At 36.7% G+C, this 19,886-nt stretch overlaps 1 protein-coding gene across 3 annotated transcripts; it reads left to right on the top strand.

The window, feature by feature from the left end:
• Positions 1-570: 570 nt before the first annotated feature.
• Positions 571-19,394, top strand: LOC102693268 (toll-like receptor 5). 3 transcript variants are annotated; one of them, XM_069178672.1, is made up of 3 exons: positions 574-643; positions 11,887-12,683; positions 13,903-14,014. In XM_069178672.1, the coding sequence occupies exons 2-3, from the start codon at positions 11,894-11,896 to the stop codon at positions 13,917-13,919; spliced, it is 807 nt and encodes a 268-aa protein (XP_069034773.1). In that variant the 5' UTR covers positions 574-643; positions 11,887-11,893; the 3' UTR covers positions 13,920-14,014. The 3 variants fall into 3 exon arrangements, 2 of the variants coding, with proteins under 2 accessions (XP_069034773.1, XP_006626049.1); XR_001478672.2 differs by lacking the exon at positions 11,887-12,683 and having other exon boundaries at positions 571-643; positions 13,903-13,990; XM_006625986.3 differs by having other exon boundaries at positions 11,887-19,394.
• The last annotated feature ends 492 nt before the right edge of the window (positions 19,395-19,886 follow it).

Raw genomic sequence — 19,886 nt, 5'->3', positions numbered from 1 at the left:
AATTCATTTTAAATTGTGTTTTAGCTCGTTGTACGTTTACATGAAAAATAATGTTCCCAGTAAAAAGCCTCCTAGTTTCATTATTTTTAATGAAACACATTGGTGTTTCCACTGCAATGAATTGTCGAATTTTGGTTCTACAACTAAATCCAAGCAAAATGAAGACAACCATTCAGAACTGACAGCTTACTCATCGCTTTTGTCACTGCTGTACGAACAACGGAATACAGTGAATGAATCCTCACTTTTTTACAGCTTTAGCATCTTTGTTATTAGTAATTTCGTGGCGTGTGTTGGTTACTACAACCGTCTGTTCTTCTACGCCGGGTGTTGGTTGATTTTTCAAACAGGTATTGTATGCATGCGTTAGTTGTATTGTTAACCTGAAGTTTATACAATTTTGCAAGAGTGCGCATTTCTATCTAATGGGGTTTTTTTTTCCACAATTTGCCCATTCAGAGTTTCATACTAACACGAACTTTTAATAAAAAAAAATGTTAAGAAAACGTTTACGTAGAGGAAGAGTCATACACTGGAAAAGGGAGGTGCTACAGTGTTGCGAGATAGTGATCTGAAGAAACGGGGGAGTGCGGTCGTCTGTGACTGCTTTGCAAAAATAAATTAAATAACCTACAGGATACAGGTAAGCGCCTACATTTATTAACAACTGTTATTGTTTTGTGATCAAGGATGTTATTTGTGGAAAAAGTAACCTTAAGAGCATTGCTCATGTAATGCTACATTGAAGCTTGTCTTGCATACATGTACAGTACATGTTTGTTAATTGTTGTTTCCAAATTGCCTTAAATCTTAAAATCTTATGATTAAACTGATATAAGTTTAGACATAATTGATCAAAAGTGCCTTTCTTCAGAGAATAGTCGTTTTATTTTTAAAGACGAATTTTATTTAATATCAGTACAGCTTTAGTTATTACACATTTAACTCAGTTTTTTACTACGTATTTAAACTGGGAAAACGGTCAAACAAACGGAAACAGAAGCGTCTGAATAAGACATTACTCCACCTTCACTTACTCCCAAAAGGCATGGTTACTGTTTTTTTTTTCATCCCATCAACAGACATTACTCACAGTTACTCACTACAGTGCTCTCAAAGAAACACATGCCCACGTGTGCCTGTCATAACATTCTGTTTCGCAATAAAAATCTCACAGAATATCTCCATCCTCTCACGCAAACAATCGTCACAATATCACAATTTCAGAAAATGGTGTCAGACCAACGTAACATTGACGGAACAGAAAATGATTTGGAGAAAAGTTTGTTATCTTGCTAGCTATTAGCCGTAGTGGAGAAATCTTTTCAAATGTACTCTAGACGCCGTTTTTGTCTGTGTTTAATGGGTTGGTAGTAAAATAGTGTGCTTTTTTCCCTAAGATACAGCGTGTCCAAAATTCTTACTTCACAGTCTCACACAACTGGCTGTATCAGTTTTTGGACCCCATAAAACTCTTCAAATATGGGATAGAACCCATATCAATCAGTACTGACAAGCAGCACCCACACTGGTGACACATGGAAACCATTTTGCAAGAGCAACCCTACCATAAAGCTGATCAAATTGAACATTTACTTAACAAACTCAATAAATGTTAAATTAAGCTATGCATTGTTATGCCATCCCAAAGTACCTTGGGTTCTTTAATACCAAAGAAACTTAAGTTTAGTATCACATCTAAAAGATGGGACATACTGTGCTGTAAGAGGGGCCTTGTCACTATACTCTAAAAGCTATAACATTTGGTGAAAATTCATAAGACGTTACACAGTTGTAGAGGCCAGTGGCATGTTGCTGCCATATGGGATTTGGTTGATTTTGTACAGGTCATACAGTAAACCTGGACATGTTTTCTCTCAATGTTGTTCAAGAACCATTTGTGGTTCTAATGTCCTGGTGTGGTTAATATGCATACATTTGCAGATTTTGGAGTGCATATCTTCAGTATAATAATAGTGATACAGATTTGTATGAGATCACCAACTGTAAGAAATGTAGGACTGTAGAAAACAGGAGAATGGGCATACCAAGACTTCTGAAAGTTGCTGATATTTTGTCCTGTATTCCAAGTTGTAATTAAGTTTTTAATTATAGTTCCATAATGCAGACTGCAGTGTCTAAGGGTAACACTAGTGTAAATCAAATATTGTTGAAGTGGGACATGTATATATCACACTTATCCAGCATCACAGTATCACCACTTAAGCACATTGTGAGAGCTGTTGATGAGGTCTGTTAATTTAGCCTCAAACAAAAGTTCCACTAAGATGCTATAAAGCTGACTTGCTTTAGCAGCCCCAGTGGTTTGACGCTACATAATAAAAGACAAGAACAACACCCACAAACAGGATATACCAGACCTATGTCTGCTGCATATCAAAGGACAGAACCTAAAGCAAGACAGTAGGACAGGAAGTAATTACATATAAAAAAAAAACAGGACATGCACTCAGATTGTGAAACAAACTTTCTCCTGACTGTATACTGTATAAGAGCTGGGAAACCCTTGCAGGATAATCTGTTCTGCGGGGCAGACCCAATGCAGGTTGATGTCATTATTGAGCTCAATAAAACTGAATCTGCACAGACTGTGACCTGCTCCTCTGATGAAGAATTTCCCACAACAATTGTCAATATGCAGAGAGAATGCCTGCTTCAAGTGGATGCCGTGATTCAGGGGTGTAAAAATTAAACCACACAGTGCTCACAAAACAAATAAAATTTAACTTTGTTGGAGCTAACATTATGAACCTTACTGTATACTGTATGCAGTGCAGGGAAGTCTTAACTGCCTTTCCAAATGACTTTAGACTTTCAGTATGTTGCATTCCAGTACCCTAGAGGGGCAGAAAGAGATTATAATTAAAAAAAAAAACAAGAAAACACATCCATTTCATATTACAAAGGCATGGCCTTGAACAGAACTGGAAAAAAGATGAGGTCATCATCTACATATTTAAAAGACTCAAAAGCTTTTTGGAGAGGGTTACATGTAACGAGGACTGAGCCAATAGCTCCTTAAACAGGTCAATACAAATAGGGGAAGTGAGCATCACTAATAAGTTCGGGTGGGTAAGAAGTTTACACCCGAAGAAGGCTCCACAACAGAAATGTTGTGTTTTCTTTCTTCTCTTTTTAGCATGGAATAAACCTATTACTTATTCCTAATGAGTTATTGCCTGGTCATACCAATGACCAACTTTAAAAATTTTAACCAAATTTATTTAAATCTGATCCCAAATCAGGTAATAACTATAGATCTTCCCAATTGTACAGTTCTAAGATTTGATCTGTGTGTGTTAAAGTGTTCATTTTAAAACTGGTTAAGCTCTTTGCGTGCTGAAGTCATTTATAAATCCAGTGATACAGTAAAATTCTCTCATTTATTGAATTACTGTATATGTTTCGAGTGTGTTTGCTGTATTTGGTGATTTAATATTCTTATTATAGGGTTTTGAAACTTTTTTTCCCATTCATTGTTATTTCTCTCTACCTTTATAGATAGGGGAAGTTCCTTTTTGTATGTCTGTAACTGTTGCTACATTATCTCTCTTGCTCTGTTTCCCTGCTCCCTGATTAGCAAACACATTTGTTAACCATCACAAGACCATAAACCCTGCTGAGCCTGCAGTTCTGCTTCCTTGTCTCTCCTTCCTCACTAGCATGCACAGCAAGGGCAAAGAGGAGAGGATCGCTGCAATATCATGAATGGTCGTTCACTATGTGTGTTCACTCAATGGAAATTAAAGCATTGCTTCTGATTACATAACATCTGGGTTATTCATGTGCCTCTCTCTCCTAAGCATGATGATTGTGGTAACATAGAAGGATGTTCTCAGTTATAAAAACTCAATAATATTAAAACTTGGTAAAATCTTAAAATATTTCATAACTTCACTAATCTGTGCTTTGACATCCTTCATCCCTACATAGTGAAATGTTTTCTCACCTTTTAGCGAAACAAAGGCAGAGAGACAAAATTTGTAACTACAATATGGAGGACTTGACAAGCACTATCAGGTGCAAGGTTCCCCATTAAGAAAGCCTTCCTTATTTTGAGGTTGGTCATATAAGCCTTTAACCCAAGTGATTGCACCTTAGTATGCAGCACAGCATCAGAACAAACTGAAAGCATACATTCCTTTGAAAAAAAGGATAACATTTCAACCAGGATGAGATCTAATTGGTGCTAAAAAGTCAGATAAAATTCACAAAGGATGCTGTTAACACCAGCAGGTTCCATCATGTTTTGATCCTCATACTTTAGCTCATTACGCTTGCCTCAGAAAACCAAAACAGTTGTCAAGTGAAGAGGCTTTGTACACTTTTCCTGATGAAACTAAGTTCTATGATTTAGAGTAAATATGGCCTTCATCTGCCTGTCTTCTGATAGGAATGCCCTTTGTGCCAATCTAATGGCAGGAATATCGGCAAAATATTAATTGCTAGTTTCCGAGGTAGTAATCGGCTGAGAGAACTGTCATTAAAATAATAATAATTCTACCATATATTAGGTATAATAGTTTATGAAAGCATGAAAATCAGCAGCCATAACTAACTCGACATGATCCTTAAGGAATTTGGCCAAAAGATTAATGTACTAGAGGCATAAACTTAAAACCATTTTTGTAAACTGATATATTACTTTTTCACATATTCTCAACCTCTTCCTTTGCAGCACTCACTTTGTGCAGTAGTGTGTGGTTAATCTCCTTCGTAGTTGGCTAGAGACGTGACTGGTACTTAAAACCATGAAGCCCACCCCAGAGGTTATATTAACATCTCATTTGGTGAGGAAAAAATATTAATAAAAGCATATCATTCTTCCAAATGAAAAAGTGTTTCACATCAGGGGAAATATTATGAAAAATAGTTAAGTGAGAGTTCAGTTCCCAGTGCAGATTACCTGTATTGATACCATCCTATATGACTAAAAGCTGGGTGTTAAGAAATGTGGTGCAAAAAAACGTGTTATAGTGACCTGTTAGGCTGATTTTGTCTATGTGCAGGGTTACAAGAACAGGATGCTGCAAGCAACCTTAGTATCCTTGACAAAATGACTCTCTGATCAATTTGACTGTACAAGCCGTTCAGATCACATGAACTTCTTTGTTTCTTGTGGGAACTGTATGGTACAACAGGAGAGAAGGTACTCCTGCTTCCCTCAGTGATTTCCTCATTCCAGCAAAGGCACATCTCTGGGACATTGCTGGGTTGAGACTCAAAAAAACAACACAGCAAACCCTTACATGAGTGAATATAGACAGATTGTCATTACAGTTTTCTTTCTAAAGCAATTATCTATCGGTTTATGGGAGAATTCTTGAAGATAAACACAGGGCATGTCAGGGCCTCCAGAAGAATGATATATACAGTATATATTTATTCTTTACATCCTCTCAATACCCTTCCATTATGCCAGATTTTAATACCACATATTGTTTAAGAATCTAGCTGGATTGTTGCATTATTTTCTATGTGGTAAACCCACCATACCAGTGGTTCTCAATCCTGCTTTTCATTCCAACAGGGTCTTAATAACAGGTGCTTCATTTATGAAAGTGATTGAAGTGCTTGCTTGCAATTATTTCTGCCCTCATGTCTTTTAAACATGTAGTTCCTGGTTTCAGAAATGACCTACTGTAGATAAATGACATGGTTTAAAAAAACTCCAGCATACAGGACATTGTGCAGTCTTCCTTAAATCCCTGCTTAAGACTGTGTTCTTAATAAGCAACCACTTTATGATGAACAGAAATAAGCATTGACCTGGCTGTATTTCAGCCAACACACCTGAATGAGTGGAATTTGGAAACTGATACAGAGTTAATACCAATTGCGAACTCCTTAAGGCAGCATCTTAGTTGACAGTATAATTCTAAAACATTACATTAATGTTCTCATACTGCATCTAAATTTGCTTTGGGGGGCAGCACAGTGGCACAACTGTTAGCATTGCTGCCTTGCAGCACTGGGGCCCTGGGTTCAATTCTGGATGTGGGGTGCTGTCTGTTTGGAACTTTTCTATTCTCCCTGTCTTTGTGTGGGTTTTCTTCTGTTTCCTCTGATTTCCTTCTACAATCCAAAGAAATACTGGTAGTTTTGTCAGCTTCCAGTGTAGGTACTGTATGTACAGTACAAACCTATTTGTGTTTGTGCTAGTCTCTTTTAAGAATGATAAACCCGCCCACAGTACTCTAGAGGTTATCTGATTTTGACTTTAGTAGTTGAGGAGAGGGATTGCAACTGCTCTGACCTCTACCAACAAAATATTAATAGAATGGAGATCCTGCAGGCAGCAAAATGTCAGAACTGGGGCAGAATCTGGCATTCGGAGAAGGAGATTTCTACTTTAATCCCAACTACAGGACTGAAGCCAATTATTTAATCTGAACCTTGTTCAAGTGAAATTGATGCAGTGAAAATAAAATGAACCCATTTGGGAGCACTTGTTTCCCACCGCCAGACTTGTTTAACTTATTTGGACACATAGTACTTATCAGTGTTCTGTGGCTCAGAGGGGTAGGCTTGGTTTGTTTATTTGTCAAATTCCTTTAGTATGCTACCTGTTGACTTAATTGGATGTGGCACATTGGAAATAAAGAGTTTCAGTCCTGTTTGTATTGGATTATTCCACTCAACAAGTGCAGAAAATGTTCGACCCTGGTGTGGAAATCCCTTCCAGCTTTACCTTGCCAAGTTGAAGATCATCCATGACAGCCAGTCATCTGTCTGATCAGCATGGAATATGTTAGAGGAATGATTAGCTTCAGAGATACAGAAAGAAAATGTATTTTAGTGGACCTTCTGTTTTATTGTTAGATACTGGATCAGGTGTCAGCAACCTATGGCATGCACACCTGAAGGAGGCTACACAGCCGAAACGTTGTGCTTCTTCTCTTTTAAGCATGGAACAAACCTTTACTTGCTCCTAGTTAAGAAACTAGTCAGGTTTGCACATGATTTCAAATTAAAATCACCAAGCACTGTAGAAAAAAAATATATAAAAAGGACTTAGATAAAATTCAAGATTGGCAAAACACTTGATATTACTTAATATAGATACAGTAAGTGCAGGGTTTTGCATGCAGGTAGTAAAATATAAATGAATAGTGCAACCCTGAGCAGGAGGTTACTTATGAAAAGGGCTGTATACTGTATTTATATTGACATATTATTTCTATTTTCTAGATAACGTAACAAAATGCTAGGATATAGGATGTGAAGAAAGCTCCACTCCTGAAACATTTTTTTTTTCTTCTCTTTTGAGCATGGTATCAACCTTCACATGTTCCTTTGCAGCCAACACATGCTGATGCGGCTACCTACTTGAAATAATTTCTTAACCATACCAGGATCCAGATTTATATTATTGATATAAATTGAGAAGAGCAGGGTTCCTAGTACAGATCATGGTGGTACTCTAATAATTAAAGAAACCAGGTTTTAGTACTCACTTCTTATCTGTATCATCTTCTTTCTATTTAATAACCAAATCTCATGCCAAACACATACATTTCCCCTTAATGTCTACCACCTGCAATTTGCGAATTAATCATTTATGAAGAACTTTATTAAAAGACAGCTGAAGATCTATATACACCATATAATATTACTGTTTGTTTCTTGTTCTGGTCAGGCAATACTTACCTTTTCTAAATCCATGTTGACTATTTCCTAGGATCATATTTCCATAGTTTAGTACTAATAATTGTTTCTTTAACTTTACATGTAAAAGATGTCCTATGTATTGATATATTTAGATATACACTGTAATTAGTTGATTAAGTTGATGCAGTCCCTGGGCACTGTCCCCATATTAAACAGCTGTTGAAAGAGGTGTATCAATGACTTCTGAATAATATCTCCAGATTCCTTGTATACAGATGGTAAGATCCCATACTCAAAATACGTCTGTGTTTGCAAATACTTCAGTATTTACTGTAATACAGGACTTTACCCATGAGCCATGTTGTTGTCACTGGTGAGCATGTGAGTAAAATACCTGTTTAATACATCAGCCATTTCCCTTTCATTGTCTAGAGGTTTTGCATTTCTGTCTTAGGTATATTTTACTTTATCCTTGCCAGTTGTTTTGCTGTTGTAGAACTGAAATTACTTTTTATTATTTACTTTAGCCTCCATTGGAATATTCTTTTCCATTTCCCTCTTGGCCCTTCTAATATCCCTTTTCCCTGGACATGAAATTAATTTTACACTTTTTCTTTTACTGAATCCTTTTTTAAAATAATTTTATTAAAGGTTTTCCTTCCCTGTTTTCCCTAATTAATATGTTGAACCAATTGGGTTACTAGCTTTGTATACATTAATTGTTTGGGATAAATAAATTCTGTTAGGAATTACTTAAATATGTGAGAAAGGGTGACTTTACTTTTATTTTTAATCCAGGACTTCACTACCTTGCACTGATTACTTCCCATGTGCTTGTAAATGATTATAATGTTTTGCAAATAACTTTGTATGTCTGTGGGTCTTGATGACAGAAAATGGTGTAAAAGATATTCATTTTTGCATATAGAAACAAATGATACACCATATATATTTTTGCTTTCAAAGCAGATTAAAATTAAATGGCATTGTGTATGATGATGTGGGGTTCAGAATTAATAACAGCCTGGTAGTGGACCCTGTTAGTGTTAGTGGGTTAGCTAGTTAGTTCAATTTAGTACAATTCCTATTGTCAATGAAAAACATCTCTCAGTGTCTGCAGCAGTTGCTTTAACTTTGAAATGAGGAGGCGTTCACAAAACCATATTGTTAAAAGCATTAAAAGCACCGGAATTTTGAGAAATTAAGTATTTTTGTGTACACCAAAAGCAAAGTCATAACTGTTAACAATGGATTTCTTTCTAAAAATACAATACTGCTACATGTGGCAGACAGAACTGCTACAGTCAGAATATCCATGAGATGACCACCTTTTACAGGCATTTGACGTGTTTGTTTAACTGAAGATTGACTGAGAAACAGGTAAATGATTCAGCTTGATAACTGTTTATCTGCAGAACAAATTGTTATATCTGTGTGCCCTAAAAGTCCTTATGCCGAAACACATCTTAAATGTATTCTGTTGCATTTAATTATGTTAATATGTAATACGTAAACAACATGGCTTTCTTGTACATAATGACTTTAATACATGTCAAGTATATTGTTAGTATACCATATAAGTAAATTCTCATGTTTACAATATTTACAACACCTATGTCCATACATATTTCTCAGGAATTTATTGCACTTTATAAAAGATATCATAAAAATGATGACAGTGTTGCCAGATACTTTTTTTATCATCAAAAACCTTTCCTTCTTCTCAGCCTGTGAGCTTGTTGTTTGCGGATATCATTTAGTTTTGTATCATTTGTGTTTCAGTTGAAGGTCCTTATAAATTATTATTTTTTATCTTTCCCGCTATTGGGTCCCCATTTTGGCAGGGCCAGATGAAGTGAGGAGTGAGTGGAAATGATCATGACAGAGGCAGTCATTTAGGTGGTGGATTTGCCTTGCAGTTCTGTTTACTTTAATTATTGTTTATCAAATGTCTGGTGAGCATGTACTGTATTTTGATCGGAAACAGAAAAGAAAATATTTTCAACAGGTTACAAAGACGTCATGCTGTTCAAATAATGTGGTCAGTACTGATACACAGCATACAAGAGAAGCTAATTACTATCAGTATGGGGAAACATTTTGTTTTTTTGCTTAATATTCTTTAGAATTATTGCTTTCTCATAATCGTATAGTTAATTATTACAAGATCAGGTGTGTTATAAAAGCTTGTGAGTTATTTACTCCCAATCTGTTCTAATTATACTTGTGTTGAGGTCTGACTGGTTTGAACAAACATAATAATGCAATACATACAATACAATCAGTACAGTGAGGGGTGCACTAAAAGAGTTACTCACAGTCCGGACACACAAAGAACAAACTAGAACAGAACAGTACGCAGAAAAATCGTATTGCACATACAGTATGAATATAAATGTAGGGAAAACCGGTTCAGGGACGCCAAATATGTAATCATAGTGGCTCTCTGAAGGCACCAGTTCTGTAGGGTTTGGGCATTTACTGAGACAATTATTAATTGTAGCAGTAAATCACAAAGTTGATTCTTTTGATGGCTTTAGAATCGAACCATGCGATATAACTCAAACAACGCGCACACACAGGTACTAATACACGAGGATACATTTATTAATACATAGAATATGCATATAAACCTAACAGATCTTATCGAGAGGGTTATCAGAATTCAAAAGGTATATATTCAATCAGTTACAAAGTGTTACACATCAAGAGGACATACGTTCAGTATATCATTCATTAAGACCGTTTCATAAATGAACTTGGTTACAACTTCTACATTAGATACTCAAAACAAGTACATAACTCTTAGGAATTAAATTGATATCAACTGGTTGGGATAACAATTGAATTCTCGAGCTGTAATGCATTGAAGTTGAATACTCATCCAATCTTTGGGGATTCAGATCTCCTGCGGGCACAAAGAAACAGTTGCAGGCTGTTGCTGTCCAATCCGCGCTCTCTGGCTCGGTGCCAGGCTGTGCTGTGCGGCTTGCGACGGTGTGCTGCTGATGCTCACTGGCCTGCTAGTTAAGTTTGTGCACAGGAGAAAAGATGACTGTGGGTCCCAGCAAGTCAGGAAAAGGACCGGTTCGTTCCTGATGAAGAGCTAGTTCTGAATAGCGATTCAGCTGTCCATAGGTCCAACCTGTTCACGAGGCCTGCTGCTGTTTACTCTCTGGCAACCTCCACTCTAGACTCTTAGAACAAAGGAAAGTTCTGGCACTCAGACACACTGGCCGTTCCGTGGTTGTCCGGGCTGAGTCTCAGGATGGTCAGGAGGCGCGCTGCGAGAATGTCCTGCCCTTGGGAGCCTTCTGCTCCTGGGCCGTCCTGCCCTGGAATTCTCCTTTTAATTCCCTTTAGAATTGTTGAATCTGAATCTGAATCTGAATCTGAATCTCTCAGGCTCTCTGTGTTGCCTGTTTTTACCTGGAGGAACTTCAGCTCATTGATTGGCTGAAAGTTCCATGGGCATCAGAGTCCCACGTGGGTTACTCGGCCCTACCGGTCCCTGATTGGTTGATCAAGGTGAGATATGAGTCACTTACTCCTGACACTTAGTAATGCAGTCCAGATGACTTTCTGACCATTTTGGCATAGAAGACTGCAAAGTTGTACGTGAGGAAATAAATATAGTGATTGCACCGGTGTACATGTGTATACTGAATGCTTAATGTTTCAGACTCATCATTTTTATTTCTGCTTTTAAGCTTTTTAAGAGCAGGTGACAATGTAGTACAGTATATACTGTAGTTTTCATTTTTTATAAAAAGTAAAATCCTAAAAAGAAACACCATATTATTTGAGAACGGAAAACAGAAAAGCATATACTGTACTGTACAAAAAAAAGAGAAAACAGCAGGTGACATGAACCATAAATAGAGTATGTATGAGGTTTATAATAATAGATAATGTATTATGACACAGTACTTGTTTGTTCAGTTGAATATTTTTTCATTGCTACCCTTTACTAATTCCAGTAGGTCCAGGAATCTTTCAGACAATGCTGCTCTCTGGAAAACTTCAAAAGCATTCAAAAAAAAAAAATTCAAAAGCATATATTCATGCTGTCTACAATAAATTCTAAATGTATTACAAAAAGCTAAATTTGCAGTACTTTAAGAAAGAAATTTTGCAAATACATATAATCGTGATTATTTGTGAACGTGAGTAAAGATTTAGGATTGATTTCTCTGAAAACATTTATCTGTACATATGTGTTTCACCAGAGCTGTCTTGTTTTTGTTTTTGTAGGAACACAATGTGGAGCCAAAATATTTTTATCATATTCTTGATAATAAGAAGAATCTCATCGTGTCAAATCATCAATCAAATTGCTTTTTGTCAGTCACAGTCTCTAAACTGGGTTCCATATTTGCCCTCTAATGTTGTTGCAGTTGACCTGAGTTTGAACTATATAATGGAAGTGAATGACACTTCTTTCCTACACCTTGAGCTCCTGCAGAATTTGGATCTCGGAATGCAAAAAACACAGTTTCTGAGGATAAAGAAAAATGCTTTTAGGAATTTATCAAACCTAGTTTTTCTACACTTAGGAAGTAACAGAAATCTTGTTTTGGACCCAGATGCATTTGTTGGATTGTTTAATTTAAAACGGCTTAATCTAATATATAATGGGCTTTCTGCATCAATTTTAGAGGATGAGTACCTGCGACCTTTGGTGTCACTTGAAGTCATATACCTCAACAGTAATGTTATTGAGAGAGTCCAACCTAATCTCTTCTTTCGCAATTTGACAAATTTAAAGGAGGTCGTATTGAAGCTGAATAAAATCAAAACTATATGTGAAAACGATTTGCTGGGGTTTCGCGGTAAATTTTTCAGCTTATTTGACCTCTCCTCCAACCACCTTGAACACATGAACGCAATTGATTTTGACTGGAAAACATGTGGGAACCCTTTTAAAAATGTGTCTCTTGAAGTCCTTGACTTATCTTTGAATTCGCTCAACGCTGACAGAACACGGCTCTTATTCAGAGCATTAGGAGGGACAATAATTCATCATGTTATCTTAAGTCAGAATATAATGGGTAGGTCTTTTGGATATAACAAAAATAAGGATCCTAATAATGAAACTTTTGAAGGTCTTAAAAACAGTTCTGTGAGATCTCTAAAGTTGTCCAGAAATTTTATTTTTTCACTAGAACCATTCGTATTTGCTCCTTTTAAGGAGCTCAAAGAGATAACATTATCTGTCAATAAAATCAACCAGATTAAGAAAGATGCATTTTCTGGACTTCAAAACTTAAAATCGCTGAATCTCTCAAATAATCTAATAGGTGAGGTATTTTCATATACGTTTGAGGGTCTTCACAGTGTCACTGAAATTGACTTGTCAAACAACCATATTGGTGTCATTCAACACAATTCTTTCACTGGACTTTTCAGTTTACAGACTTTGAACCTTCGGGGAAATGCAATTAAAAATCTGCATGAGTTTGCACCGATTCCTAAATTGGAAAATGTTCTGCTGGGTGACAATAAAATTCAGTCTTCATATGGTCTTTCTACATTCGCCCAGAACTCTATATTTGTTGACTTATCAGAAAATCGACTAAGAGATCTAGGCGTGTTCTATGATTTGATGAATTTTCCAAATGTTCAGTTTATTTTACTCCGACATAATAAGCTTTCAGACTGTGCTAGTAATTCTGTCGTCCCGAAGGAAAACAATTTACTATACCTGGACCTGGAGGACAACATGTTGCAATTAATTTGGGAAAAAAACATTTGCTTAGATATGTTTGACAATCTAAACAAACTTAACAGACTCAGATTAAACCAAAATTTTCTACAGTTTCTCCCAGAAGCTATTTTTAAGGGGTTAATCACCTTGAATTCACTGGATCTTTCCCTCAACTTGCTTACCCATCTCCCTAATAATGTTTTCCCTGAAAGTCTGAAGGTTCTTAATTTATCTGGAAATATTCTTGGCTCACCTAACCCAGACCTCTTCAGTTCACTTAGTCTCATTGATCTTGGAAGGAACCCATATGTTTGTGATTGTAATTTAAAAGAGTATCTTCTGTGGATAAGTCAGACAAATGTCACATTCTTCAGCCATGTAGAGGATATGGTTTGTTACTTCCCAAATGAGCTCTTGGGCGTTCGTCTACTTGATCTAAATACTGAATCTTGCGTGGAGGAAGACCAAAGGCTAATTCTGAAATTAAGGCTTTCAGCTTTCATCAGCAGTGTAACAATTATCATATTAATAATGATGTCCACTATTACTTTTATTCATTTCAGAGGACTCTGCTTTGTAATTTACAAGAAGATAATCACTAGCGTGCAAGGATCTCCTAGTGTTGCGTTTAGAGACAGTTACAAATATGATGCTTATTTGTGCTTCAGCAGCAGTGACTTCAAGTGGGTGAAGACCGCTCTTCTTAAAAGACTGGATGCTCAGTTTTCAGAAAAGAATCTCTTCCGTTTTTGTCTTGAAGTTCGAGACTTTATTCCTGGAGAGGATCGCATCACTAATATACGGAATGCCATCTGGTGCAGCAAGAAAACAGTCTGCATTGTGACAAAAGAATTCCTGAAGGATGGGTGGTGCATTGAGGCCTTTAATATGGCCCAAACTAGGCTGTTCACTGAACTGCAGGATGTACTCATCATGGTTGTTGTTGGAGGGCTTCCCCAGTTCAAGTTAATGAAATGTGACCCAATCAGAACCTTCATCAAAAGCAGGCATTGTTTGCACTGGCCAGAAGATTTTCAAGACATCGATTGGTTTTATGAGAAGCTTGCACAGAACATTTTGAAAGAAGAGAAGAGTAAAAAGCAGACTGATGTTCTACTTCAGAATATCGGAGTGCAAAGCTAGAAGTCAGTCATAACTGAAATGTTAAAGATCACATTTTGACAGTACAGTATTTGTGTTGGAGTATTAACTGCTGTTTTACAGGAATAGTGATATATTATGGAGCGTGACAACTGTATGTTAAGATTAGACTCATTTAAGATGATTTTATAATTATTTTTTTACACCATGAATATTGTACCATTACTTTCAATGTATTGTTTGGCAGCAAAAATGGTCTTTTACAGTTTTCTCTATTACTGCCTAGAAATGGAGGCTTGTTTTGTATTTCATCTCTAATCTTACAGGGTGTGGGATGGACTGGAAGATAAATACAGTTCTCCTCCTGGGGGAAGTTCTTCAGACCATTCTTGGATTTAAGTTCTTCTGTTTTTAATTTGTTTCTTCTAAATGTTTTGATGATTACATTGTTTTATTTATGAAGAGTGCATTTTTTGTAGAATTTAGATTCTGTAAAGATACTAAACCACAGAAAGTATTTTCTATTAATATGGTCAATGACTTTTTACATTACCCTTTTAAGTGCTTAATATCTAATGATAATGTTTCTTTATTAGCTATACAATTTCTTATTGTATACAATTTCTACCTATACCTATACAATTTCTTGCATTTGCAATTTGTTTTTTCGCATACCCCAGCTTTTCTCCATGAGACACAGACAGGGAGAGAAGCTTGGGGTCAGAGCGCAGGGTCAGCCATTGTATGGCGCCCCTGGAGCAGTTGGGGTTAAGGGCTTTGCTCAGGGGCCCAACAGAGTAGGATTCCTCTGCCAGCCGCGGGATTTGAACTGGCAACCTTCCAGTCACAGATCCTTAGCCACAGAGCCACTGCTCTGGCCCAATCTACACACCATATCTGTGGTGTATGGGTCTTAATTATAGCAATTAATGAACAGCAAAGAACTCCTTAAGAATGAGTACAGATGGACTAAAACAATTGCAAAAAGGTTAGTGTATCTTTCTTTTAACGATTGCAGATGGTATCATAGAAAACCTTCTCATTTTTAATTAATTTTTAATAATTTAAGTTCTAAGTTCCAATATGATGAAGACATAATTCCTTGGAGTTTGTTCAGCCAGAGTCCTGTGAGCTAATCAGTTCCATTAGTTTGGCAAATCCAGTGGAAACCTCTCTTTTCCTGCTTAATAAACTGTATAACAGTTGCTCACCACAGTGATTGTCAATGAAGCCCCTATATCCCAGCTTAATAGAAAGGTTCCAAGCTTTCCAGACCTCCTGACCACACTCTTCTAGTAGTGACTGATAGTGTTAATTCTCTCATGAGTGTCCTCCCATGGCATCTCCACCAACATTATTTGTTTGGGTCAGCTGAAGTACAGTGCAAAGTATGGCTTAAAGTAGTCATTATAGTTACAATGGGGAGCCTCCTTCTGCGACCCACATTCCATATTGTCTTGAGCCTACAGTTCTGTCCTGCCTTCACATAATGAATGTAGGCCCTATTTTCCTTTACTGTTTCTTTATTGTTTCGTTCTCCTGGGTGCCCTTTTTTACATTAAATTATGGGCATAATGCCACAGAAAATGTCCATTCACAGTGCCATCTTGCAGGTTGTGTTCATAGACATCCACATGCTCTACAGCTGCATTCCAGAAAAAATCGCCTTTTTTGTAAATGATTTGCTGTCACGAAAAAAGTGATTTTCCGACTATCCCTTTCTCAGTTTTGATTTGACATGAGAACCCTTTCTTTTGCCCATTCCAGCACATCGTCCATAATTTTTAATAGTTTTATACGATGTGATCAGCTGGTTTTCTTCCTCTGCTTGACATACTTCCCTCTCTATTTTGGTCTCTGCATTTTCAGATGCTTCCCCTGCTGCAGCTTTCAGTTTGTGATCAGAGGCACCTCCTTCATGGAAGTAATGCCTCCCCATGAATGCCTTACGTGGGTTGTCATCTGGTGTTTCAGTTTTCTCTCACAGTCCAAAGACACGTGGTTCAGTTTAACTGGCATCTTTTAATTGTCCCCGTGAATGTGTGTGTTCCCTATAGCAGACCAGTGTTCAGGGATGTTATCTGCCTTGTGCTCTGTCTTCAGGGTTAATGTTAATAATAAGAATAATAATATAAATAATTAATTACACTTAGATACTGTAGCACTTTTCTGGACACTCCTCTCAAAGTACTTTACAGGTAATGGGGACTCCCCTCCACCACCACCAATGTGCAGCACCCGCCTGGATGATGCAACGGCAGCCACAGCGCGCAAGTATGCTCAACACACAAGAGCTATCAGTGTGGAAGAGAACAGAGTGATGAAGCCAATTCAGAGAGATGGGGATTATTAGGATTATTATAAGGCCATGATTGGTAAAGACCAAACACCCCTACTCTTTTCAAGAAACACCCTGGGATTTTTAATTACTACAGAGAGACAGGAACTCTGTTTTACATCTCATCTGAAAGACTGCACCTTTTTACAGTATAGTGTCCCCATTACTATACTGGGGCATTAGGACCCACACAGGCCGCAGGGTGAGCACACTTTACTAGTACCACTAACACCTCTTCCAGCAGCAACCTTACCTTCCAGGAGGTCTCCCATCCAGGTACTGACCAGGCTCACACATGCCTAGCTTCAGTGGGTTGTTAGTTGTGGGTTGCAGAGTGATATGGCTGCTGGCGAGGTTAGGCTCCGGCTCACAATTCTCTTGTATAATCAGCGATTCTTGCGAACAGAAAGTGGAAATGAAGTTCCATGATATATTGCTGTTAAATTGAATTAATATGAAATATGCTTAGTCATCACTGTTCCAGGTCAATTACTTAAGTTTAGGGGGCGCAAATATTTATTTTTGCAATTGAACAGATACTGTATTTGAATATGGGTGAACAAAAGCTTAAGACTGTTTTAAGATTATCAATGCTGAGTATAAATAAAAATATTATTAATATAATAATAAAAAAATAATATGTATGCTAATTAAATAATGCCAATGCAGTATACACTACTATAATGCTATATACACATTGCACCACTAGAGGGAGATCTTATGTAATAAACTGGAAATGTAGAAAAGATGTGTTCTCTTAAGACTTTTAACGAGTGGCTTTTCTTCAGGCTTTTAATTAATGTATGGTATGTATCTTGATATTAAATCTAATGTACATTTTTAACAAATGCATATTAAGCTATATTATATATTATAGCTTTGCTAGGTTTAGCAATGCTAGTTTATTTCCAAACACATTTGAAAATGTTTTTATTACTCAAGAGCTGGATGATTGAAGCAGAGCATAATTTAACCAGTGGCTTGGTTTAGCTGTTTATCATGGAATGTATCACACTGTACCTTTTAGGGTTACATTTAAAAAGTATGGAGTTCTTAGTTTTATTATGGAACTTATATTTCATAAACCAAGTCTTAAGTGTGCTTTCCAATGAGATTTTTTTCTAAACAGGATGTCATAAAGCTGAATAAAACTTCCTGTTTGGAGCAGCAGCTACTTCATATGGAATCATTTTGTCTAGTTTACTTAGTCTTTCAAAGGCTTATGCCCAACTGAAGAGAAAAACAAAAGTAAATTACTTTTAAAAAGAGCATCGGTAACAATATAAATTATATTAATTCACAAACTGTAACAATGTTGTTGGTTTTTTTTTCAAATAAATGGTGGGGATGTGAGCCTTTTCTTTTTCATTCTGTAGCTTGATGAATTTGAGCTTAAATAGTTTAACTTTATGCTTAACCTAATTGTCCTCTAATTTTGGAATTCCTGCTTTTAAATTAATCTTTTCCTCTGCTACCTTCTGAAAGATCCCCAATCAATGTTCCTCCTTATGTCATCACCTTTCCTAAAACAAGTTTTCAGTTTGATGCCTAATTAGACTACATAGCCCAAGAGGTCTCTCCAGGAGTCTATTTTGTTGAGTTCTGTGACTTATCCTCCCTAGCCTGAAGGAAGAACTGAATTAGCCTGTCAGTCAACCCTGCTCTCTACACATAACTTTCTTAAAGCTGTTTTGTTGTCCTAATAGTCCAATTTAGGACGTGTTTAAAAATATCACACAGATGCAGACTAGAGAATCATTTTCCAGGCCAACAGCCTTTTTAGCAGATTCAAATTTGGAACACAAATCAATGTAAGAGACAGCCAAATTTCTCACATTCTACAGCTTTTCAGCCACAGTGATGTGAAATACCTGCTCTGCATTACCTTCCTTGTATGTACTGTAACTGAGGTATTATTCACACTGTTTTAAATTGCTCACTGGTGATGTCCGATAAATAAAATGGGGCACATGAGTAAAATCACAACTTAATTATATGTAACATGTATATAGAATATGTGGGATGATATTGCATAAGTGCTTTCTATGCAAACCAGTCTGTAACAATAAAATAATAACCTTTGTAAGGATCCTGTGTCTCGCTGAGAAAACAAACATTCCTAGAATCCCACAAAAATAGGCATTGTCACAATTAACATATATGGAGTGAAAGTAACGTCACTGAAATTTAACTGCCCTAAATATTGGGGTTAAAAGATTCAATTTTTTCTTCTGGATTACATGACCACCACTACTTTCAAGCTTTCTTTAGCGAGTTTATAACTGCCATTAAAGACTGGTTCAAAGACACAGTGAGGTGTTATAAGGACATTGGACTTTGGTGTGAAATTCAACAGAGGAATTCTTTACTTGTTATCTCATGATTTAACATGAGTACAAAATGTGTTGCCTAGTTTCTAGTCTTAAAAATGCAATTCAACTTCTCATGGTAAAATACAGGCTACCTTGAACTTGACCACTGTGTATACAAAATACATATAGGCCAATCTTTTGTGAGGCTAATAATTCCATAAAACTAGGTGTTAACTTCAGAATAAAAGAGATTCTCTTGTCTCTGTTCTCTGTTCTCTGTGGGGATCTCTCATTGTGTTTTACATTTGCAAATCACTTTACCATCTACTGTTTTGGTTTTCTTTTTCAATAATAAAAACCAAACTGGAAGTTGTGCCTGTTTATGCTACACCAGTATTCATATATTCCAGTAAACCATATAAAACATGGAGACAGAATATTCTTATTGCTTGCATTAATGGGTTTAATTCATTTAATTCAACTAAGTTTAAAATGCTATGCTATGCTAGCTATGAGGATTGTGTCAGCAATGACTGTGTTATAGCAGAATCATATGAGAGACATGAAGAGGGAAGGAAAGAGAGTGTCCAAGCAGACAAAATGTGTCCCAAACTCATGGCTGTATGAGCCAAAGTGTCCATGGAGACAGTTGTATTTTTCCAGAAGTGACCACATGTTAAGAAAACACCACAAAGAACAGCTCTTTTCCCAATGTCTTGACAGATCAAGGTTGCAAGAACAGACAAAATGCAGAGTCTCATGTCACAGAAACCTTCATCACTTGAGAAAAAGCACC

This window comes from Lepisosteus oculatus, chromosome 2 (assembly GCF_040954835.1).
Source record: "Lepisosteus oculatus isolate fLepOcu1 chromosome 2, fLepOcu1.hap2, whole genome shotgun sequence".
In the NCBI taxonomy this organism is placed as follows: domain Eukaryota; kingdom Metazoa; phylum Chordata; class Actinopteri; order Semionotiformes; family Lepisosteidae; genus Lepisosteus; species Lepisosteus oculatus.
Note: the sequence above shows the minus strand (reverse complement) of the source record. Positions and strands in the feature narration are given on the sequence as shown.